This window comes from Aureobasidium pullulans (assembly GCF_000721785.1).
Source record: "Aureobasidium pullulans EXF-150 unplaced genomic scaffold scaffold_9, whole genome shotgun sequence".
Taxonomy (NCBI): Eukaryota; Fungi; Ascomycota; class Dothideomycetes; order Dothideales; family Saccotheciaceae; genus Aureobasidium; species Aureobasidium pullulans.
Window position 1 is genome coordinate 499,422 of NW_021941029.1, and position 22,318 is coordinate 521,739.

Genomic DNA, 22,318 nt, shown 5'->3' on the forward strand with positions numbered 1-22,318 from the left:
AAGCGTGTGGTGTAGAAGAAGATGAGGGAAAGAGAGGGGAAAGAGGAGAACAGGAGGTAGGAGTTGTGTGTGAGAGCGGGCTGAGAGTGAGACCGATATGACATATGAGTGAAAGGTTGAAGGATATTTCATGCCCCTTCAATCGCGCGAGTGAATGAATAAGAGAATGAGTTGGAACCATTCACATCTGCGGCGTTGAGGAGATTCCAGTCTCTACCAAAAACCTGATCAACAAACACAATTGTTACGTTAGAGACGAGATACGATGAAGATATTGGAAGCGTGATGTTGCGATGAAATCAGATCATAAATTTATATACAATATTGGTGTGGTTTTCTGTGCTCAACCTTCTAACTGTCAAAACTCGAAACGAAAGTGGTATCCTAAAAAATATCCTCAGACTCCTTTTTTCTCTTCTAGACATCTAGCAGTAGCTCTGGTTGAAGGTGGTAGACACAACACCGGCGTCAGAAAGACCCTCCCATGACCAGTAGTCCTGGAGCTTGCCCTCACCATCAACAGTGTCTCTGGTGTTCAACATCTTGCCGTTCCAGAAAGCACCACCGGAAGCGTACTTCTGGTAAGCGTAGACCTGAGTGTCGTAAAGAGTCTTTCTGTTGTCGATGGTGTTGTTGTAGAGAGTCTGGAGGGACCACTCGCCAATGAAGACGGGGAACTTGCCATCACCCTGACCGATGTACTTGGCCTGACCACAGACGGCAGCGGGGACGTACTGGGAGTAGGCACCAGCGGCGGCGAAGAAGTAGATGTGAGAGTCGATGACGAGGTTGGTACCAGCGGCGTAGAAGGGAGACCAGAACTGCTCGCTGAAGAAGGAGTCCTGAAGCATGAGAGGGATTCTCTTATCAACCTTGGCGATGCGGGAGAAGACACCGTTGATGTAGGTGTTGATCCAGTTAACACCGTCGTTGGTAAGACCGGCAGGGGTGGCGAACCCGGCGAAGTTGTCACTGGCCTCGTTGATAGGGGCGATGGTGAAAGAGTTCTGGCGACCGGAAGTCTTGATGAAGGTCAGGATAGAGTCAATGGCCTTGAAGCTGTAGTCGAGGTTGGTGGCGTTCTGGAACCAGGCGTCGTGTCCGAAGGCTTCACCAATGGAAAGGGTGTTAACACCACCGGGCAGGGAGTGGAGACCGACAATAACGTGCATGTTGTACTTGTCGATGGCGTAGTTGGTCAAGGTTCTAAGGTAAGCTTGCTGGTTACCGGAGTAGAGCATGCTGCCGGGGACCTTGGTCCAGGCTGCGTAGGTGGTGGGGATACGGAGAGTGTTGATACCCTTAGCACCCATCTTGTCGATGTCGGCAGTGGTGAAGAACGAAGCATAGCGCTTCTCGAGGAGAGGTCCACAGACGAAGAAACCAACGGTGGAACACCAGGTCCATTCATCGGGGAAAGATCCAACATTGGCGGCCCACCACTCAGTATCGCTAAAAGTTGTCAGCACGAGGTCGTATTGAGCTATAGCTTCAAATCTACTCACTAGTTCTCCTCGATTTCTAACCAGGCACCGAGGTTAACACCGTTGGCTTTGTAGGTAGACCAATTGATGTATGACTTTCCAGGCTTGGACCAGTTGCAAGTCTGAGTGAATCTCTTGGCGGCGACCTCGATGGCCTGGACGGTAAGAGCAACCGAGCTGATGATCTGACCATGCTTGTTGGCATTGGTCTGAAGAGTGCAGCCGAGCTGGGCAACTTGCTGGGCCAAGTTGTTGGTGATGGTCGAGGTGACAGTGGTGATGACATTGTTGGTCAAGCTCAAAATGTCTCCGAGAAGACTAGGAGTAGGAGCAGCAAGGACTGCAGAGCCGGAAGCGGCGAGAAGGAGAGTAGAAGGTCTCATCTTGTAGCGAAAGTGGTTGGTAGAAAGATATACCGATGGAAAGAGAAAGAATGTGAGATGAGATGATGAGATGATGGAAGGAACTATGGACGACAAACGGACGATATATATATCATACCATGTAGATCTAGAGATCAAATCTCATTACCATGCTTGGACACATCGAGGTGTTGACATAGGGCAGAAGAGCATGTCAGGCTGCTTGGCAAGCAGATTGCCACTGTATATCCTGCCCTTAGGACGAATGCAAGATGCGACTTAGGGCAGTGAAGCTACAAAGGAGTTTTGACGAGAGCGCCACAATCTAGAGAGTGGTAGCGAAGAATCTACAAAAGCATGTCAAAGTGGGAAGTCCTTAGCCAGGCGTTGCCAATGCTTCCAGAATCGGCTGAAATGTGTTCGACCCTCGGCTCGCTCGTATTTAAGCATTTCTGGGGAACTCAGTGACAGCCCTATGATACTTTTCAAACTGCCGGACATTATGTTTGCTGGTGCAAGTCAGTGTTGACGTTGTCTTCTGGCTTCTCCCTTTCGAATATAATCGGCTCGCTCAAGGAAAGACTTGTTGCCTGTCGCCAGTCTGCTGCAAGCCATTCGAGTGCAGCATGTCCTGTCTCAAGTCACATCCAAAGGTACGGTACTTCTACCATTGGTGCATGTGCAAAAATGTGAGTCTAGACAAAAGTTTATCTTCAAGATCCAGGAACCCGACGGCCCGTCAGAGCTTTGGACCTCCCGCACTCCTGCGAACACATGAATCGACTGGCATCTTCAATGACGCGATGGTAAGCGCCTCGCCTGTGCAGAAAGCACGTTCATCTTGACCATCGACGTCTTGTGAAAAAAAATTGGTGAGAAGCAGTTGGCGGGACGTCTGTCGCCGCCCTTGCCCGTTGTTCAAATCCGGGGGATGTCATCGGGCCGAGGTGATCGCGGCAGTCAGCATTGTGAGAAACTCACAAGTACTTGTGTTCTTGTCAACACAAACATCGCTTGAGGGTCTCATACCAATTAATGAGCGGATAGCATTGGCAAAGTAGCTCAATCTCAGACGCTCAACTACTCTGACGGATGATCTGACTTGTAGGATATGTTTGCTCTTTAAGGGTGGATTTGGAGAGCTCCACATGAAAGTATGATGACGACATGAGCAGCCGCTCGACTTCAACCACATAGCAACAACCACTTTCCTCCAGTATTCATTCAACTATATCATATCTCAATTTCATCATGTCTCCAATCCGTATCGGTCTCATCGGTCTTTCCACCAACTCGCAGGGCACAAGCTGGGCCAGCGCTGCTCATCTCCCTTACCTTCTGTCCGAGCAGGGTAAGGCGCACTACGAGATCAAGGCTCTTTGTAACTCATCTGTCGAGAGCGCAAGGAAGTCTATCGAGCATTACAAGCTCCCTGGCGAGGTTAAAGCCTATGACTCCGCACAGGATTTGGCCAATGACAAGGACATCGACTTGATTGTCTGCGTTGTTGGTGTCGAGAGGCACTACGAGCTGTTGAAGCCCGCAGTCGAAGCTGGCAAGAACATCTACACTGAGCTTCCTCTTGCTTCCAACATGGAGCAAATTAGAGAGTTGGTTTCTTTGGCCGAGAAGCAGGGATCAAAAACCATGTTCGGATCCCAAGGCCAGGCTAGTCCTGTTGTCAAGGTCATCAAGGGATTGATTGCCGATGGCAAGCTCGGCAGGGTTCTGAGCACATCGCTCAAGGGTAACTTTGGTATCGCTGGAGGTGACTCTATCCCTACTGGATTCAAGTACATCGTCGTGAGAGAGGCCGGCGGCAACTCCGCCACAATCTTCTTCTTGCACAGTAAGAAAAGAATGTTCAATCCGTGCCGCTTTTCATGCTAACTGTGATAGGCTTCAACTGCTTGCTCGAGACTTTCGGTGAGCTCGAGGCTTTCAGCTCAGTCATGGGAATTGAGCGTCCTCGCATGAACCTCATCGATCTGAAGCAGAACGGCAAGGTGGTGGAGACCATCGACAAAGACACTCCCGACAACATTATGCTTCAAGGTCGCTTCAAATCAGGCGCCCTCGTCAACTACGAGCTTCGCTCTGCAGCCCAGTTCCCTGGCGAGCCTGGCGTCAGGTGGACCATTCACGGCGACAAGGGTGAGATCTTGGTCACATGCCCCAGCGGAATGTTCGACATCAACCATGAAGGTGTCAAGATCCAATTCCACGATATGAGCAAGGACAGCGCCGAGACCATTGACCTGCCCTCGGACTCTCTTGCTGATCTCAAGCACCCAGCACAAAACGTTGGTAGGCTTTACGAGGCTTACGCCAAGGGAGAGAGCGATTCCTACTGCGACTGGAAGTTGGCATTGAGACGCCATGAGTTGATCGAGGAGATGTTCCAGAGAGGTGATGGCAGCAAGCCCTTCGGCGAGAAGGCGTCGTACGTTACCAAGGATGGCTCATCTAGCGGGTCATCGACCGGTGCTTCAAGTGGCTCAATTCAAGGCAGTCAAGCCGAGGTTGATGCTGATGCTCAAGGCAGCATTCTTGCTGACAGGGAAGTCAAGCCTAAGGAAATTACTCGCGAGGCTGGATCTGGAAACACCCAGACAACAGTTGAGGCCCTGGAAGCCGAGGGCTTTGGTGCTTCTTCGGGCAAGAACGATCTGAGCAGAAACGGAGGCAACCGCGATCTGGCTTCGTAAGAGAGAAACTACAGTTTCGATCACAATAAATGAACACGAATATACATGATCAATCAAAAGTCAGATTCACGTAATTCGAAGAGTCGCTCATGAAGATGCATACTTCAAAAGAACCTACATTACTCTTTGTCGCCAGCCTCGTTCTCCGCTGTTACGATTGTGTGTTACGACTCGCATTGTGTAGGTATCTCAGATTTCAACTCTTATTAATCATGCACAGTCTATCAGACCAAACAGTACTGCTAGATGGTCCATCCACCTAAATTTTCTGGTCCACCTTTCCAGTAACAACCTCAGACTCATCAGCAATCTTGGCATCCAGCGCCTCCTGTCCCTCCAGAATAACATCAGCAGGAATACGATCCGGCGTCTTGTTAGTCAACATGATCATCGGCGCCGTAGCCAAAGCCATGAGCCCGAAACTAACACAGAAGCCAATCAAAGGACTAGCTTCCGTCTGCGTGTTCATACCATAGCTGATAGCCTGTCCAATGGCTTCCAGACATCTGAATGCAGCTCCATTGCGCACATTCGCTTGGGCATCAGTTGCGAAGGAAGACAGTAACCAGTACATATATGATTGAGACAAAGGTCCAGTGGTTTGGACGAAGAAATAGGGCAGGAAAGAGGTAGGGTAGAGGGAATCGTCCCAATCGATGCGACCGGGGTCGTTGGCGTTGAATCTTACTTGCATGATGATGGACCAGATGTAGACGCCGAGGTTTAGTATTACGACGACGAAGAGGCCGACGCGGGCGCGTTGGCGTTGGCTGAGGGATTTCATGTCGAGGATGAAGCCGAGACCGAAGCATCCGACACTATGAAGGTCAGTACATGGTGATGAGGTAGAAATGGGGGTTACTTACATGCAGAAAAATGGTGAGATCAGGGATGACAGAGCGCGAGCACGCACAGAGAAGTAGATTCCGAGATAGGTGCTCCAAGTGCCGGAGTACTATAAAAGATGTCAGCATATGTTTCTCATAGGGACGTAAGGAACACGTACGAAGAAACTCCACATGGCCCAGAAGGCAGAGAGCACGATTAAGCTGGAAGTCATGGTAGTCTTGATGAGTTTGAACTCCTGCTTGGTTCCAATCCTCTCAGAGACTAGAATACGTGTACCATCTGATCGGACGACTCTCTCGAGAGGAGAAATCATGAGAGCGAACGGCAGTCTATGGCTGTTAGCGTCATGGTCTCGCGACTCAAGTGAGCAGATGTACTCACGCAAGACATTCGATGATCAGGAAAGCAATATATGTGTCAGGGGTGACGCCAGCGTCAGCACCCTTAAGATGGTTCTTCGACAAGTTGATAGCACCGCCGACCAGTTGACCGAGGTTACGAGCCACGATCCAGAAGGCAAGATACTTGCCACGAGCACCTGAAGGAGCAAGACTCATGATGGTTCCAGATTCAGCAACATACCAGCATCCCGTGCCAATACCAGAGACGAAGCCACCGAAGATGATATACTACTTGATGTCAGTGCTGTGTTCCAGGGTGACCAAGATTGGTACTGACCCATTGGTTTCCAAACTTGCTGTTGCAGTAGTATGATGAACCTTGGATTGGGAACGACATGGCTCCGATGACCAACGACCATTTTACTCCCAGCTTGTTCACAAGAGGACCACCAAGGAAGCAGACCAAGGCTAGCATAACGTAGTTAATTGCATTGGCGATGTTATTTGTTTGGGCTGAGGCAAGACCACCACCACCGAGACCTGTTGATGATCAGTCACACGTTCCAGACTGATATTGAAGACCACTTACCAGCAATGGCATCTGCCATGGCCGGACCGCAGAAACTTTGCATAGACAGGAGCATCATCTGTGTGAAACTGTCTTGGTACACCCGCTTCCACCAGGGAACAGCGTTCTTGTATTCTTCCATGTTGACTCTTTCATCGGCGTAGACGGTTGTGTCATTCATCGGTATCGTTCCATGTGTTCGGAGGGCTTCATCGTCTCCACCTGCGTGTGTGTTTGGAGGAGCAGCAGCAAACGATGCCATGTTGAAGATGTGCTGTGACTACCACGAGTATAGAGAGAATATACGGACTGAGAAGTGGAGACTCAATTGGATATTCGTACGGGCATTTATACAGATATAAGGAAGCAACAGGTTACCCCGGAATGATAGTCATCGCTTTGACCTGTGCATACTATCAGCAGTGGCCCTGAACTCAACTGCCACGAGGACCACTGTTTGCCCCAGAATATGCCAAAGTCATGCCAAACAGTGGGTGAAGGATCGCCGTTTTCACCTTGGACCTTCCTGCAATTTTGAGCGGGCAGAAGCGGCAGTCTTGAATCCAACACGCTGAGGAAGGTACAAGCGTCGGGGTGCGAGATAGGAGACACTATCACAGGCACCGCCGGGGCCGGCGGGACACAAGATGCATGAGGCAACAGTTTTGCCTAAATGGCAGATATCGCTTGGCCTCCGCAACCAATCGGAGCCCCAGATAAGAGCGGAGGAGATGTTCGTTTCGGGACTAGTCTCTGCGGGGGATAAGCAAGCGACTTCGACTTTGGACATCCGTGAGGAAAGATCGCACTCGTTTTCCGACAGCCGTTTGGACAGCAGCAATATTTTATGTAACAACATGGTTGCTTTCGTGGAGCGCATATGGGCTGTGGGCGCTTTCTCCATGACATGACCGTGATTGTCCGGCAACCATAGCGGCATGGTTGATACCGTCACTAAGGCGACCTCACCCTTCCTTATCAACGGCGAGCATACGATGGCCAAATCGATTCACCTTCATAGGCATCTACCTTGACGGACCTATCCCAGTTGGACATGAAAGAGCTTGGGGACAACGAAGAAGAGTTCGAGGATGTGGGATCAGAAGAGTAGGCACTGGCAGTCAACATTGGGGCTTCTAAGCTACGGAGGGACAATGTAGCTCAAGCGCTACCCCCTGATGGAGACGCTGCTTCAGGGGAGGACTGTTCGGCGAGGATGCCTTCCAGAGCTGCGATGCTCTTTGGGAAGTAGCCTTCTATCCCGTAGGCGTCCAGGTAGTCTCTGTCTTCCTTCAACTCAGAAAGAGCAATAGACACCCAATTCTGTGTTGTCTCTCTCCTGTCCCTCCTCGCCTCGCGTCTGTCCTTCTCCCGCTTCATTTTCCGGGCGTAGGTCCAGCCTTGATGCAAGGTGCCGGGTCGTCCGGTTCCAGAAGGACTGGGATCAACACCATCGGGCGTCCATCGAAGTGGCACTTCAGGCAGACTTGCCAGACTGGTTGTTGGCTTCTCACGACTCGGGATGAGGCTCAGCAAAACTCCGTCTAACTCCTCATAGGATGCTTCAGCATCGCCCCATCCTGACATTTCGAGGTCTTTGTACGATATATCAGCGATAGCCATCGTCAGGTCGAATGCAAGTGCGATTCCGTTATCCATGCCTTTCAGCTCGAACACATTCGGCAGATGCTCGGTAGCAGCTGCTGCGTAGTTGTCGATTGTAAGGGCCAGAATGCAGTCGTTCATATCGAGCCATTTGAGACTTTTAACTCTTTTGTCAAGAGCTTGGATTCCTCTCTCGATGGCTTTGGTGCTATCTTTGTAAAGTCTCTCGGATTCGCTCGCTGTCCTGGACTTTCGCGTTGATGGCACCTTGGTTGGTGCCTTTTTCTTCGGTGTGGAGCTTTCTTCATCGTCGCTTCTCTTGCGCTTGGTGGGAGGTTGCTCATGGACTGGATGACGTGCTCCCAGGGAAGTAGACATCTTGAAATTTGAGGATCGTATGTGTAGCATATGGGCGTCGATGGAGCTTTTGTTCTCGAGATATCAGCGTACAAGCTTGGACCATCAAACTAGTCACAGTGATGATAGTAACTTGCGACTACATGCGCAATCAAACCTCTGGCTATCCACGAGAAGATTGGAGTGCTTCAGAACGTTGTTGATGTCGGTGTTGATGTTGGCAACGAATTTCCAACTGAGGTAGGCCAGCTGTTTGACTCGTTCCTTCCGGTGCTCACTCCAGGCTTTGCCACGGGCAAACACAATTGAAAGACATTTCTCGGTCTCATTCAGGAACACACAAGTGAGGCGAGACTTCATAAAGAAAAACATCTCATATCCATTGCACAAGGGCCAAGACGCTGGTGGAGACAGACGCCAATTGATTTCACTTCAAGCTCTCACCTCGAAGTCTCAGATTGGCGCATCCATTCTTACTTCATCTTCTCAACACCGTTCAAGTCCATTATAGGACACACAGACACAGCAGGCACATCTTTCCGACGTTCGACGGTTGCCGTGCCAGGGTCGACAACACTGTGCGTTGTGGAAGAAATATCTCGCTGCACCGTAAACTACAAGCTGACACTCAATGCCAGTGCAAATATCCAAGTCCGACTTGAACAAAGATACACGAGAACTTCTGCTTTCCACAGCGCAGCACAATTACTCCTACCCAGAAATCTCAATCTCACATCTCGCCGCACGCTATGTCAGTCCGGTATGTGTGAGCCGCCTTTGTTCACCACACATGTGTGCTGACTATCTACTTTCCATAGATCAAGCCTTACCGGACCCTTCGCCGAGATCACGGTTGGCACTGGAGATGCGGCCGTTGTGTTCAACCTTCCCAAAGTGCTACTTTGCAACTCGTCTACCTACTTCAAAGCCGCTCTCAACAATGGGTTCTCCGAGACTGCGACCCAGTCGATTTCTCTAGATGATGAATCTCCTGAGGTCTTCCGCACCTACGCTGCCTGGCTCTTTGAACATGAGATCTGTCAGAACGTGGAACAACTTGCCTGCTTCGAAAGCCACATGTTCCAGGTCTATATTTTCGCAGACAAGCGAGGTATCATAGGTCTCCCAAATGATGTGGTCACCAAGCTATCCTCCTTTTGGTGTGATCAAAACATTAGCATGGGTGTTACCACAGAATACCTCCCTCAACTCTCATCAAGCTGTACTCTCTACCAAATGACTTTGGACAGCATGATATTGGAGTTAAGAGCATCGGACAAAGACAATGATGATGGCTTCTGGCAGAATTTCGTTGATCACCCTAAAGTGGTGTTGGTGGACCTTTTCAAGAAAGAAAACATGTTTCCAGCCAGCTTTCAGGGTTTCTACGGCTGTTTCAAATCCATCTGTCACTACCACGTGCACGATGACAAGACTGAGGAGGACGCTTGCATCGAGGAAGTTGAAGCTGGCCGTAACGTCTTCAGTCATTACGACGGTCCGTCGAAGCAGATTGATTGGGAGTGGTAGATCCGATGGAAATCAGCACATGAAAAATGGGGAGGGTCGGATGGGAACCAAATCAGCATCAATTTTCATTCAGTTCTAGATACAAAACTGAGGCATGTCTCAAACAAAGCGCATATCTGCCTCAATAGGCTTAGTTGTTGCCAATTTGCTGGGACTATGTACTGCGTTACTCCATACGCTCCTCTCACTTGGCCTCAAGTCATGTAATCTCACAAGCATTCAGAGAGTTGAATCTCCATCCACTTCACTCTCACAACATTTTCACGCATAGAGGACAAGCTTCGCGACAAATGTGAAGGTGTTTACCAGCCATCGATTCTTTACCGTCCTCACATACGCCGACAATCTCTTTCACTCATCGTTGACAATCACTTTCAAACTTCTTCGCCAGTCTTATCACTGGCCCATCACTATCACACACACGCATAGCAGATTGAAGTTGGACCACCAGCTTCTTGCACTTTACTGCGCACAACACATCGGAGTGGTCACAACTCTTTGGCCCATTCTTCGACACGTTTTTCTCCAAGTTCTCTCTCCCGCCACACTGCTGCTTGGGCAACTTCCAGGAATGGCACTCTTGTAAGTGACGCAAGCAACACATGATCACACTGATCTCATCTCAATATTGTACTGATCGTGTCTTCTCAGTGAAGCTCTTGGAGGTCCGACTGCCCAAATCATCGTGGGCCCCCTAGGAAACACTCAAACCTTCAGCATGCACAAGAAACTGCTCTGCGACTCATCTACCTACTTCGAAGCCGCGCTCAACAACGGTTTCGCCGAAACGACAAGTCAAAAAGTCACTCTGGATGATGAAGATCCTGCTATCTTCCACATCTTCGCAGTCTGGCTCTACGAGTCAGAGATTGTGCTGCAACCTGCAACCTCAGCTACCCGAGAAACTCACCTGCTCAAGCTCTACCTCTTCGCGGACAAACGTGGCATCATCAATCTTGCCAACGACACTATCACGGCTCTTGCTTCGTTCTGGGTCAACCATCGCGTCGCCAAAGCCAGGATCAACTGGATATTCGACGAAATATTGACTTCCAGCGAGCTGCATCGCCTAATCCTTGACAGTATCTGTCTAGAATTTAGGGATGGCTTCGCGACTGAAGATGATCTCAAGACATCAGATCTGCCAAAATCAGTCCTTGTCGATCAGAGGGACTATCGCACGACGCTCAGCGACCTTGACAGCTGTCTACATTCCATCTGTCACTACCATGTACACGGGCCGGATGGACCTCTCACACAAGCAGAATGCATCGAGACCATCAACAAAGGTCACAGCATCCACAAATTCAATGGTAAGAAGTACATTCAGATTCCATGGAATTGGGATTAAGATGAATAGTGAGGCGGACGACTATTCTATCAATTCTGCTTCTCGACAAAGTTCTCCGAGAAGCCTCATCCACTGTATCATAGCATTCTACTCATCGATGAGGCTTCTCTTCTGAAGATATCCTCAAGTCCTCAATAAGAAAATCCCATCTCTGAACCACTTTAATAATTTCCAATCACGCGATATCAATCCACACGTCCACTAATATAGTCAACTACGATGCAGAGTTTTCAATGTCTATTACTCCTTCCCTGATATCTCAACTTCTCAAAGTTGTCACTTCCTCAAACTCAAGGGCTAAGTGGGCCTTCCAGATGTTTTCGTCAGGGGCGATTTTTCAGGGCATGTTGTTTGGTCTTTCCTCGACAAGAAATTAACTTTATGTTCTTAAGTGACTTCTGGAGCCACTCATCATGTGGAACGCACTTGATCCTTTTCGGGTGACGCCTCTGGTTGGCACTTTGTTCGCAACCATCTAAGCATTCGTAAAGCGAAACACCAGAGTCATGTCTGTAAAGTCTACAGCTGTCTCGTGAGGAATCAGTCTGAAGTATTCTCAGAACCAAGAAGAGGGTCGACATCCACTTGGTCGTAATATTGGATATCGACTCATTCTTCTCACAAACCTCAAAGCGCACTCGAAAGACGTACCCGCATCATCATCATCAAGACAACATGTTTTTGTACGTTAACGACGACAATGGCAGGAGTTGCACAATACTCATGGAGCGAGGGTCTCCTTGAACATAAAAGCTGATTGACAACACTGGCACCCTATTCGAATACTGCTTTTGGCATATTCAGCCTTATCATGCATGTACAGTATATTATGAAGAGCTGCCATAGATTTGCTCGATGGTGTTGTTTTGGCTCAAAGCAAAACTGAAGGTACCGAAAAGCAAAATGAGCATAACGAGCTGAGAGAGACGATTGAGGACCGGAAATCGTGTGTTCAAGCTCCTTCCGATATCCCTGTCTCTTCATCTTACGTCTCCTGTGCCTTTATCTGCTCAGGATGATATTCTTGATGCTCTCCCTCTAGCGCCTCAATCTCATGCCTGGTGCCCTGATAATTTGTGATCTTAGAGGCTTTCATTCCCCGCCTGCTTGCTTGAAGCCTCATAGGAGTTTATCTCTTCGGCTTCTGTCCCATCTCGTTGATACCGTGTGAAGTTTAGTTCGCGAACAAGCTCTTCGATTTCAGGCTCTGCTGCGCGCGAATCAAGGACTGATAGTGAAGTGATTGCGCTTTGCACTTGTTCCTGGTCATGTTTTAGCGTTCCATTGTACAATCCCAAAGATTCGATTCACATTTCTAGCGATGCCAATTGATCTTCTAGGTCTCACACCCGTTGACGTTTGCTATCATGGAACGCTCGTTGACTATGGTCACCATCACATGTCAGCGGGGAATTCAAATAAAGAGACGACGACTTGAAAACATACACGTTTTGTCTACGCCACGCGGGGGTTAGGGCTTGCTTGTCCTCTCGAGTCACACCGTCATCTCTCCTTGGGTATTTCAGAAGCTTATCGACGTTGAACTCTACGGTCGGAGATGTAGATTGCCAATCGTCTTTACGCTTAGAAGTGCGTCCATACGTGCAAGGGGAGTCGAGGTCATAGCAGTTCTGGCACCGCTCGCGATCCTCATTAGTTCGACCACAGCTTGTGTTTAGTAGGTGGCAGAGGTCGCGACGTGTGATCGTACTTGTCAAATTCTCCGGCATCCAGTTCGGACAATAATTACTGTGCTTGGAGAGTCTCACGCTCGGATGGAAGTTCTCGTTCGTGCTGCAGGCCTGACCTCGACCACGTGATCTTGGTTGGGTTGTGCCATGACTCTTTGTCTTTTCTGATGGCATTTCCGATTTCTTCTCTGATCCGAGCGATTATCTTTGGAGGGACTGTGGAAAGATCTTGAGGTGGTATGTCTGTTTCTGCAGGCCATCTTCCGGGCTCTGTAGGGACAGAAGACGCAGTCCGCTGTTCCGGTCGACCTTGGCGAGTGCCAGACCTTTCGAGCTTAGCAACGACTTGCTCGGTGATCAGGCTGACAAGCTTTGGGTCCACAGAGGTAGAATCTGCCTCAGCTTGCAGGCTTCTGTACCACAGGACGAGATCTGGCGTATAGTCAAGGCGTCGAGCTGCAGGAGGTGTGGGGAAAACAAGGAACTCTGTATAATTAAAACCCCGATCTTGGAAAGATCTGACCATGGACTTGTCGTCCTCGAGTGACTTCCTGATTCCCGAAACAGGCGTGCTGTTGCAGTTCGGTTTTGGGGCAAGCTGCGGAAGCTTGCCAGTAGATGGCTCAGGATAAAGGTATCCCTCTTCGAGGCTTGACAGTGTGTCTGGCTGTTCTTCTCTCTCGAAAAGATCTAGCTGTGTAGTCTTTTCCGATATTTCAGTATCCGAATCTGTCATGATTCCATCTGCCACACCCTCGGTCGGTGAGGGCAAGACAAACAGCGCGATCTCTACCATATGTCTGGCAAGATGACGTTGCAATTGGAATAACGGCATCTCCTTCAAGCAGATAAGACATCGGTCCCGTTCGGTGACATGGATCTCTGTCTCACACATATCCACATAAACCGATATCTGATCTTCATGGAGATTGTGAGAGTGAGTGTCTATAACATGTTCAATCATGGCCGATTTCGAATACAAACTGTGGGCGCACTCATCGGGACAGACCCATTTCCGACGATGCATTTGTTGTTCGTGGTATATCCAGTCATCTCTTGTGGCAAACAATCTTCCAGAATCCGGACATATTTTGAAACTGCAGACATATGGCCGAAGATCATGTAGGACGTGTTTCCTGCATTTCGTCAGATTTTGGAGCAGCGCAAGAGCGAGTAAAAGGGATTGACCTACCTCCAGGCGGCTCTGTTTTGCATGCTATCCGAATTGAGCGTGAGATAGCAAAGAGGGCATTTGAAAGCAGGATCTGTTTTCGAGCACTCTGGCACATTTGGGACTCTGGTCGCATTCGGTGTTCCAACCACGTAAGTGTGTTCATCCCCGGCTTCGACCAACGCAGAGATAGCACCGTCCGAAGAGAGCGTACCAGCGACTGGTGGACTGTGGGCGTAAGGCGTTCTTAGCCCCAGTGCAGGTTCTGATATCTCCTCTGGTGGCTCGAGGATGTCAGGATTCTCGTTCCAATACTTGAGCTGATTACGTCGAAGCATATTGGCCGATTTTAGTCGTTGGCACAGAAAATCGATATCTATCAGATCATCTGTTGAGATCACGGCTCTCCTTCCATCGACGGTGGCTTGTAGTCGCCTCCACTCACGCATTTTATACGTCATCCAGTAAGCATCTTCTTCGGCCTCCTTCAGCGTAGCATCAGAGTAAATGTTTGTGTTTTTTGGCCTCGGCAGATTGTTGACACCGTGGGGACGCTTTAGAAGGGTAGAAATACGGTAAAGAGATTGGATGTCGTCCGATACAAATTGACAGCTCTTGTGAAGATCGAAGGTCGGGCGGTCGAGATCAGAATTTTGTATAGAATAACTTTCGTCTGACGAAGACGGGTCATAGTCTTCATTTTCATCGGCCTGAATCGTTTGTCCTACCTTTCTGTTCGATCGAGCTGGAAAGGCTCTTATCTGTGCAATCCCTTCACCCAGTGTCAGCTTACATCGTAGCTCAAGAGCTATTCCACCGGACCTTTTTGGATATGGCTTGTCAGCCGCGTTATGGATCTGAGCGTGATGTTTCTTATTTTCTCGTTGTCACGAAGCTGTTCGTCGAGAGAATGCCTCGCCCTTGCCGGAAGGACTGCCCCAGTCTGTTCACCCCAGATGCTTAGTCTACCATACTCGTCCTTGATGCATAAGTTGCGGTCGTGAAGGATTGGTAGGAGTAAGGAACCACTCTTCCCTTCAAGGCTCAGGACAAGTTCCCAATGCTTCTCCCGAGCGTCTTTGAAAATTGATGATATAGACATGATTTCTGAGTCGCAATTTTGGGAGGAGAGAACTGCGACCGATCTTGAGTTGTTAAAGCGCGCGTTCTTATCAGGATTTGGTGGCGGCGGCGTGCTGAGGTGATCATCATGCAGCATCCTCAGCCTCGTGCGGGGCAAGGACACGGGAAAACGATGTATTAATACTGAGATCGATGAGGCAGATCGTTTCACCGAAGTGCATCTGTATTTCGTCGAAAAACAATGGCCGAAGTCGCCGGCCTAGTGCTTGGAGGTATTCCTCTCATCGTTCTTGCGATGCAAAGCTATCGTGAAGCTCTCGAGTGGGGGCGCAAATATCGCAAGTACGATGATCTGCTTCTCAGGACCAAGGATGCTGTGTTGATTCAGCAAGAGCAATTGTACGCAACCTTCGATGAGATAGGCTTGCACGAGCCGAATTATGACGAACTTGAGGCTCGACTGCAAGAACTTTATCCAGGAAAGCACGGCTTGTTCATGCGAGAAATTGGAAGAATGGAAGTCACAGTCAATAATTTGATGGAAGAGCTTTGTCTCGACAGCCTTGGAAGGGTATTCAACCCGCCCTGCAGTCCTGGAAAGGTGTTGATGCTAATAGAAGTGCAGCCCAAATGGTCGAAAGAGCAACTTGCTCGGATGAGGCATGAGTGGCGGAGGATAAAAGCAGCCGTCACATCAGGGGAAACAGAGAAGTTGATAGGCCAACTACAGGAGCGAAACAACCAGCTCAGTAGATGCCTGAGGAGACCAGAAATCGTCAGAGGACAGTCGTCCCCTATGGTCCAGGCTGTACGAGCTCAATTCAACCTGCGGAGATTTGATACCGTGCGCCAGCATGCTTGTGCCATCAAGGACACACTTGATGCCTGTTGGCATTGTTCCTGTTCGGACCAACATCCAACGTCTTTGGACCTAAGCTGGCAATACAACCCCCCAGAAAGTTTTCCGAAGTTTGGGATATCTTTGGCCCTCACGAATCACTCTAAAGGGTTGGCCATGACGAACGGCCTAGAGTGGCGAAAGATACAGACGTATATCGAAGGTCAGTATGTCGACACACATCAGACAAAAGCGGTTCAAGTCCTTGGTTTACGGTCTGGGAATGCCACCCAGAGCACAATAACTCAACAAGCACCGACATTCCTCAAAGGTTTACTTTCCAAGAACCAGCCGCAGGTACTCAAGGTCTCACCTTCAGCGACCATCACAACCGCTTCGTCAGCACCACGCTCGAGCGAGATCAAATCCTTGTGCCAGTTCTTGCAAGGACTAGACAAAAACTGCGGCGATCTCGGTTTCTTGCTTGTGCCTGGTGAAAAAAAGCGAGTGCATATCACACCAGTAACAACGCCTCATATAGCGCCAACCGAGATGGTTACTCTGGATTCTTTGATGTCCCCAAAGAGATCTGTGACTTTTCTGGGGCTAAGCCGAAAGAAGCGTTTCGAGATCGCAGCAGCAGCCGCTTGGGCAACTCTGTTACTTTATGATACGCCCTGGCTCACTGATACGTGGGACAAAACCGGATTGTACTTCTTCTTGGATCGAAATGCGGCCGATCACAACATACATGCTGCAAGTCCGTGTGTCTCCACCATGGTCAACAAAGCGAAAAACGCACGGCGTTTCCAGAGCAAGTTGATACGCAACGAGGCAGTCTTTGCATTGGGAGTCTTGCTGATTGAACTGTGCTTGGATAGCTCGCTTGACGAGCTCGGTAAGACAATGAATGCCACGACCAACAGCAATAGCATCATTGAAGACTATAAGGTGGCGAACAACTCGCTTGACCGGGTCTTCCTGGACGCGGGAGACTTTTATGGCAATGCTTGTCGCCTATGCTTAAGGTTTGAATTCTATGGCAGAGACGTGCTGATGAATTTCGGAGAGGGGACATTCCGTCAAGAGTTCTACAACGAGGTAGTTGCGCCTGTTCAAGCCACTTTCTCGGCTATGCCCAGATGAATGAGAATAACGAGAAGGTATGCATCTATCTTCCTTTCGTAGCCGTGCTATAGTGAAAGTGCTCCAAAAATACGAGTTCTCTCCCCCATCTCTTTCCCTACAAGATGGCTTCTGGGTTTTGCGTGCATAGAATGAAATCCCTACATGCTCGCTTTGGTAAAGGCTTATGAACACAAAGAATGACGTGTCCTTAGTTGCTGTTCTGAAAGAGGTTGGCAGACTAAACACAAGTTCTGATTCTACTCACGTGCTCCTGGATTTACGGAGAATCAACCTGTGGAAAGGCTGGGAGGCAGATCCTCATATCTCGTACCCCAAGCACTTTCCTCAGGCCCCAGAGTCAACTCGAGCACACCTCCGTCAACGAAAAACTCATGTCCAATCCGATTCTTCGTATAAGCCACCCCATTCAGCGTAACACTCTGGATATAAACATTCGTATACTCCGCATCGAAGTTGACATTTCGGATCGTTGCTTTGTTGCCAGAAATCTTGTTCGTAATGCTGATTTCAGGGAAGAATGGAGGTGTAATGAGATAGACATTTTGACCCGGGTTGGGGAAGAGACCCATCATAGCTAAGACGATGAAAGAGCCCATGGCGCCGCTGTCATCGTTGCCGGGTATACCGTTGACGCTTGTGTTGAATTGGGATGGTATGTAGGTGTGTGCTCGTGCGGCGCTCTTGCCTGGTCTGCCGGCATAGTGGTATTGGTATACTGGGAGGAAGCCTTGCTCATCGCCGATGTAGAGTAGAGCGCTTTCGTGGAGATAGTCGAGACGTCTGACGAATGAATCTGGTCCGTCGAGAGTGGTGATCAGAGATGCCATGTCCTGAGGAACGTATGTTGTGTAAAGCCACGATGACCCTTCATAAGTCTCATGACCGTCAGGATTGAGATAGCAGGACGTGAAGTTGAGAAGAGGAGAGCAGAAGATGGGATCCTGCTGACCCCAAGTACCATTCATGAACTTTGGCTGCAAGAAGCCAGTAAAGCCAGTTTCTGTTCCATTGATGGTGGAGTTCTGATCTTCCTTGTAGAGATTTCTCCAATTTTCAGAACGCGCAACATACTTCTCATAGTCTGCCGCGTGACCAAGACCACGTGCCATTTCGGCAATACAGAAGTCGTTATATGCGTACTCGACAGTACGAGAGATACTTCGAGTGAAAGGCCCTACACCGTGCGGGTCGAAGTCATCGGCAGGAACATATCCAAGTGACTTCCAACTCGCAAGGCCACCCCGACCTTCGACTGCCCAGTTTAAGGGCTCGTCTTCAGCGTCTGACAAAACAGCCTCGTATGCAAGCGCCCAGTCGATGCCTTGAGTCATGTTCTTAACGTATGCGTCAGCAAGGACGACGTCGGCGTTGGAGCCACCTTGAGTGAACCCTTTACACAATGACATGCGGCAGTCAGGAAGCTTTCCCTCGTGTCGATATATGTCCAACAAGCTCCTGATCATCAGTGCCTGAGACTCTGGATCGAAGAGTGTGATCAAAGGATGGATACTGCGGTATGAGTCCCAGATACAATAAAAGGAGTCATAGTAAGGCTCTGTGCTGTTCCATAAGGGGTTTTCGCCCGTATAGTCTTGCGGACTGATGGAAGCACGATAGAGCCCACTCCAGAAGATGGTCTGAAACTCGTCGCTGACACTACCGGGCGTGACAGAAATAACACTCATTTTGTCTGTCCATGCCTGTCGGGCGGCGGAACGGGTACTCTCGAAGTCGAAATCGGGGATCTCTAGCTCGGCATTCGAGCATGCTTGTGCAGTGCTCATGAAGCTCAATCCCACACGAGCAGAGATTTGTGTTGCGTTGTTCTCTGGTGCCTTGAAACGCACCCAAGCTCCAGCTGGCAATATTTCGGGGGAATTGTTTACTCCATCGGTTACGACACTCAGATTCTTGGGTTGGCTACCAGCTCTGTTGTTCATGAAGACGCCAGTGTCACGAATGCTTGCGCCAAAGAAGTCGGTACAGAAATGTAGGTCATATGTTCCGATACCAAAGCTAGGGCTGAACGCTCCACTGCCAACTATTCTTCCAGAATTTGGATCCACAGAGACCGATGCATTGCTTCTCGACTTGGGAAGGTCGATGAGATCCGCTAGGATCAACGGGCTCAACGGCATGTCTGCGAGGCCTTCCGGAAATGAGAAGCGATACAGGGCGGTGTGGTTCGTCACAGTCATTTCGGCGCGGACTGCGTTCTCGAGAGTAATGGTGAAGTATCCTGGTTCCGCCAGAACGGAGCCGTTGACCTGCGGAGTGGCTCTATCCACCGATGTGAACTTGCATTCGTTCACATCGTCGTTGTGACATCCGGGGTGTGCGACGAGAGGGAAGTTCCCCAGCGAGGGTGATCTATATCGCAGAGAGCGTTAGAGGTATGCTCTGAATAACTTGTTATGAAAGTGAGAGTGTAACAAGAATGAAAATCAGACAAAACTCAAATTGGTCTCAAGGGGCATCGATGGGTTGATGACATAATATAAAGAGTGCTCATCATGTGAAGGTGATAAAGGAAAACTGGTATGACTTACCCTCCGGTCCCGCTGTCATGCATATGACTGAAGCCTGTGATGTTACTGTAGTCGCTCGCATAACCACCTTGGTTTTCACCATTGACGTCTGCGACAGCTTTGGCCATGCCTATGAGGAATTAGTCAATGGTGTTTAGAGTCGATGTGGAAAACATACCAAAAGGCAGAGTAGCGCCAGCAAAGACATGACCTGCTCGATTGTCAATATAGGAGCGGGTGTTGCCCAACTTCTCCTGTGGTTTAGCCATACCTCCAAGGCCTGTTCCAATCAGTGAATCTACATAGCGTAGTATATCGCCATCTTGAGCCAGAGCATAGTCAAATGGAAGGGCAAGCAAACCACATGCTAACCAAAGAAACGCCATCTTGTCTGCCATCGAGTGAAAAGCGGGATGCGATTTCAATGCTTCAATCGAAGAAGCCACTGGCGGCTATTCATACTCCAGCGCCGTGGATCCTGCCACGGCGACCCCGCTCGCAGTTGATGGAAGCAGAGAAGCGCGCGAGCGAGCACAGTGCTACGGTAGCATGCATGGTTGCGATCGACGTTTTGGTGAGAGTCAAATGGGAAGCCGGAAAAAACCAAAGAGGTGGAGCAAGTCTCAGCAAGACGAGCAAATGTGCCAAGACCTTGACCCTCGGCATCGTCACGTAAAGTCCGACAATCGCGAACCCGCCGCGTCTTCCAGTACTATTGGCAGGGACGTGGAAGGAGCACTTTCTCTGCGCCCAAAAGCGATATTTCGGGACGACAAAGGAGACAAAAACACATCAAACATGCTGGCGACATCTAATTTCGGATCCACCTCATCACAACCGCACAAATTCCTTCCTAGTGTGCCGTCGCCACTCTCTCCTCGACGCGCAAATGTTCAAGCCTCATCATCTTCCTTCTGGTCCTTCGACACATCAATGACAACCTCAACACCTCAGCAAGCCTTGAACCAGCAATCACATGTACCATTCTCATCTCGACCGGTGAAGACGGCTCCGGTACCACGCTCAGATGCATTGAGGGAACGCCGAAGGGACATGTTCCTACGCAAGGTCCGCCAGTCTCGCGACGACAATAAGTGGGACTCGAGAATAGACGATGTACGCACCTTACTCCTACATCATCCAATGCTGGTACTGACTCTTCAAAGATGGCGAGACTCGACTATCTCAAAGAGAAGCGACGATGGGAAGCCGAACAAGTACGATCCGCGCCACCACTATACCCCGATTTACCAGACGCCGAAGAAGACTCGTCAGAGTACGACTTACCCACATACAACAACCAGATGGCCTGGGATCCACGATCGCAGTCAGACTACCCGCTAGACCAAGAAGCAGACGCAATCTTGCAGCAAGAGAATGAAGAGTTGGAAGCTTTGGTGGCATTGATGCAAGAGGATGAGAATCGTCGAAACCAGCAGTCCGAAAATCAAGACGCGCATGACGATCGCTCTTCGGCTTTTGGCAGCGATGATGATGAGTACGACAGCATCTTCATGGACATGATAGATGAGACTGGTGGCGCTGCTCCTGGGTCTGAGCAGCAACAGCATCAACATCCTCATCCTGCAGACGATGAAATGGATCTGAGCTAGGCAGGCTCGTGGGACGGGATAATTGTGTTTCTTCATGGCTTCATTTGTGTTTTTAGCGTGGCGCTGGCTGGCATACCATTCATGGGGACTGGATACATGGCTTGTAAGGGTGGATTCTTCAAGGAGAATTGCATAACCGGGCTGGCATGGCTGTAATGGTCAAGCAAAGGGCTGCTTTGTCGCTCGAACAAGATCAAACTGTAGAAGTATTATCGAGCTGTAACATTTGCTTCCTTCTCAATTCCGTCCTCTATGTGTATTGCCGTATCAACATTACATTACCTTCATCCATCAACACCTCTTCAACTAGCAACACCACTCTTACCCTCAAACTCCAACAAATACGGATCCTCCTTAAACTTCGCATACCCCTCCCTCTCCAAACTCCTCCTCGCAACCTCGACATCAACCTCAATATCCTCAATCAAACTCTCCTTGCTAACATAATCATACTCGGGCCTGATGAATCCCAAAATGACCAAATTCATATGACTGCCGTAGAAATCCTTTTCGAATTTGTTCAATACGTGGACTTCGACGGAGCGGACGGAGTTTTTGTAAAAGGGGTTCCAGCCGATGGACATTACTTGGGGGTACACTTTGTTGGTGGAGGAGAGGGAGGCGTAGCCGTAGTAGACGCCTGATTCGATGTCTTGGTGGCCGCCTACCGTGAGGCCTGAGATGGGGATGTTGGCGGTTGGGATGCCGAGCTGGAGGGGGAATGATCAGTATTGGAATTTCCTCTTCTCGTCATTCACTTTGTGCGATTTGTTTATGGTGTCGGAAACTTGGTAAGATCGAATTATCATACCTCTTTACTGCCACGGCCGAAACCTTTGACGACTTCGCCATTCAACTTCAACGGGAATGGTGGCGTGGGACCACTGTCAGGACCGACAACAGTATCGCGAGGACCTTCTGGACGCATGTTGCCGTTTTGAGAACTTTTTGGTGTGTTTCGGTCGGGAAAACTTGTGAGTTGCGTGATTGTTGCCTGACCTTGATGACTTTTGATGGTGACGGTTGCGTCCGGACTTTGCGGCGTTTGGGGATGAGGCTCGTTCATTTGACCACCACTTCAGTCGCTCTT

At 49.5% G+C, this 22,318-nt stretch overlaps 11 protein-coding genes across 11 annotated transcripts; 5 read left to right on the plus strand and 6 right to left on the minus strand.

Moving 5' to 3' along the window:
* Positions 1-425: 425 nt before the first annotated feature.
* Positions 426-1,867, minus strand: M438DRAFT_318798 (glycoside hydrolase family 5 protein; the record flags this gene model as incomplete). The annotated part of the gene is made up of 2 exons (XM_029902810.1): positions 426-1,452; positions 1,506-1,867. The coding sequence occupies 2 exons, from the start codon at positions 1,865-1,867 to the stop codon at positions 426-428; spliced, it is 1,389 nt and encodes a 462-aa protein (XP_029760606.1).
* Positions 1,868-2,985: 1,118 nt separating this feature from the next.
* On the plus strand, positions 2,986-4,691 carry M438DRAFT_318800 (NAD(P)-binding protein). The gene is made up of 2 exons (XM_029902811.1): positions 2,986-3,695; positions 3,746-4,691. Exons 1-2 carry the CDS (start codon positions 3,098-3,100, stop codon positions 4,552-4,554), a joined length of 1,407 nt encoding a protein of 468 aa, XP_029760607.1. The 5' UTR covers positions 2,986-3,097; the 3' UTR covers positions 4,555-4,691.
* Positions 4,692-4,715: 24 nt separating this feature from the next.
* M438DRAFT_296821 (MFS general substrate transporter) lies at positions 4,716-6,941 on the minus strand. The gene is made up of 6 exons (XM_029901918.1): positions 6,334-6,941; positions 6,082-6,284; positions 5,785-6,032; positions 5,561-5,732; positions 5,421-5,509; positions 4,716-5,372 (listed from the first exon to the last, which is right to left on the minus strand). The coding sequence occupies exons 1-6, from the start codon at positions 6,572-6,574 to the stop codon at positions 4,814-4,816; spliced, it is 1,512 nt and encodes a 503-aa protein (XP_029760608.1). The 5' UTR covers positions 6,575-6,941; the 3' UTR covers positions 4,716-4,813.
* A 532-nt stretch (positions 6,942-7,473) lies between these two features.
* Positions 7,474-8,295, minus strand: M438DRAFT_335204 (uncharacterized protein; the record flags this gene model as incomplete). The annotated part of the gene is made up of 1 exon (XM_029903782.1): positions 7,474-8,295. The coding sequence occupies one exon, from the start codon at positions 8,293-8,295 to the stop codon at positions 7,474-7,476; it is 822 nt and encodes a 273-aa protein (XP_029760609.1).
* Positions 8,296-9,023: 728 nt separating this feature from the next.
* M438DRAFT_365329 (uncharacterized protein) lies at positions 9,024-9,804 on the plus strand (the record flags this gene model as incomplete). Its single annotated transcript, XM_029907783.1, has 2 exons — positions 9,024-9,034; positions 9,093-9,804. The coding sequence occupies 2 exons, from the start codon at positions 9,024-9,026 to the stop codon at positions 9,802-9,804; spliced, it is 723 nt and encodes a 240-aa protein (XP_029760610.1).
* A 571-nt stretch (positions 9,805-10,375) lies between these two features.
* Positions 10,376-11,155, plus strand: M438DRAFT_335206 (uncharacterized protein; the record flags this gene model as incomplete). The annotated part of the gene is made up of 2 exons (XM_029903783.1): positions 10,376-10,386; positions 10,456-11,155. The coding sequence occupies 2 exons, from the start codon at positions 10,376-10,378 to the stop codon at positions 11,153-11,155; spliced, it is 711 nt and encodes a 236-aa protein (XP_029760611.1).
* Positions 11,156-12,520: 1,365 nt separating this feature from the next.
* On the minus strand, positions 12,521-15,530 carry M438DRAFT_213293 (uncharacterized protein). Its single transcript, XM_029899428.1, has 3 exons — positions 14,840-15,530; positions 14,039-14,789; positions 12,521-13,982 (listed from the first exon to the last, which is right to left on the minus strand). The coding sequence occupies exons 1-3, from the start codon at positions 15,234-15,236 to the stop codon at positions 12,902-12,904; spliced, it is 2,229 nt and encodes a 742-aa protein (XP_029760612.1). The 5' UTR covers positions 15,237-15,530; the 3' UTR covers positions 12,521-12,901.
* M438DRAFT_335208 (uncharacterized protein) lies at positions 15,342-17,084 on the plus strand (the record flags this gene model as incomplete). The annotated part of the gene is made up of 2 exons (XM_029903784.1): positions 15,342-15,671; positions 15,726-17,084. The coding sequence occupies 2 exons, from the start codon at positions 15,342-15,344 to the stop codon at positions 17,082-17,084; spliced, it is 1,689 nt and encodes a 562-aa protein (XP_029760613.1).
* Positions 17,085-17,353: 269 nt separating this feature from the next.
* On the minus strand, positions 17,354-20,001 carry M438DRAFT_335209 (putative mannosidase; the record flags this gene model as incomplete). The annotated part of the gene is made up of 3 exons (XM_029903785.1): positions 17,354-19,457; positions 19,637-19,745; positions 19,794-20,001. The coding sequence occupies 3 exons, from the start codon at positions 19,999-20,001 to the stop codon at positions 17,354-17,356; spliced, it is 2,421 nt and encodes an 806-aa protein (XP_029760614.1).
* A 547-nt stretch (positions 20,002-20,548) lies between these two features.
* On the plus strand, positions 20,549-21,228 carry M438DRAFT_374538 (uncharacterized protein; the record flags this gene model as incomplete). The annotated part of the gene is made up of 2 exons (XM_029908509.1): positions 20,549-20,731; positions 20,782-21,228. The coding sequence occupies 2 exons, from the start codon at positions 20,549-20,551 to the stop codon at positions 21,226-21,228; spliced, it is 630 nt and encodes a 209-aa protein (XP_029760615.1).
* Positions 21,229-21,240: 12 nt separating this feature from the next.
* On the minus strand, positions 21,241-22,156 carry M438DRAFT_296828 (riboflavin kinase; the record flags this gene model as incomplete). The annotated part of the gene is made up of 2 exons (XM_029901919.1): positions 21,241-21,938; positions 22,040-22,156. 2 exons carry the CDS (start codon positions 22,154-22,156, stop codon positions 21,531-21,533), a joined length of 525 nt encoding a protein of 174 aa, XP_029760616.1. The 3' UTR covers positions 21,241-21,530.
* Between the last annotated feature and the right edge of the window lie 162 nt (positions 22,157-22,318).

Coding starts and splice junctions, on each gene's coding strand:
- M438DRAFT_318800 (XM_029902811.1), top strand. CDS start 3,098: ATGTCTCCAATCCGTATCGGTCTCATCGGTCTTTCCACCAACTCGCAG. Junction 3,696..3,745: donor CACAATCTTCTTCTTGCACA/GTAAGAAAAGAA, acceptor TAACTGTGATAG/GCTTCAACTGCTTGCTCGAG.
- M438DRAFT_213293 (XM_029899428.1), bottom strand. CDS start 15,236: ATGCTGCATGATGATCACCTCAGCACGCCGCCGCCACCAAATCCTGAT. Junction 14,790..14,839: donor GACAAGCCATATCCAAAAAG/GTCCGGTGGAAT, acceptor CACTGGGTGAAG/GGATTGCACAGATAAGAGCC. Junction 13,983..14,038: donor CAAAACAGAGCCGCCTGGAG/GTAGGTCAATCC, acceptor GACGAAATGCAG/GAAACACGTCCTACATGATC.
- M438DRAFT_296821 (XM_029901918.1), bottom strand. CDS start 6,574: ATGGCATCGTTTGCTGCTGCTCCTCCAAACACACACGCAGGTGGAGAC. Junction 6,285..6,333: donor CATGGCAGATGCCATTGCTG/GTAAGTGGTCTT, acceptor GATCATCAACAG/GTCTCGGTGGTGGTGGTCTT. Junction 5,733..5,784: donor CTGATCATCGAATGTCTTGC/GTGAGTACATCT, acceptor TAACAGCCATAG/ACTGCCGTTCGCTCTCATGA.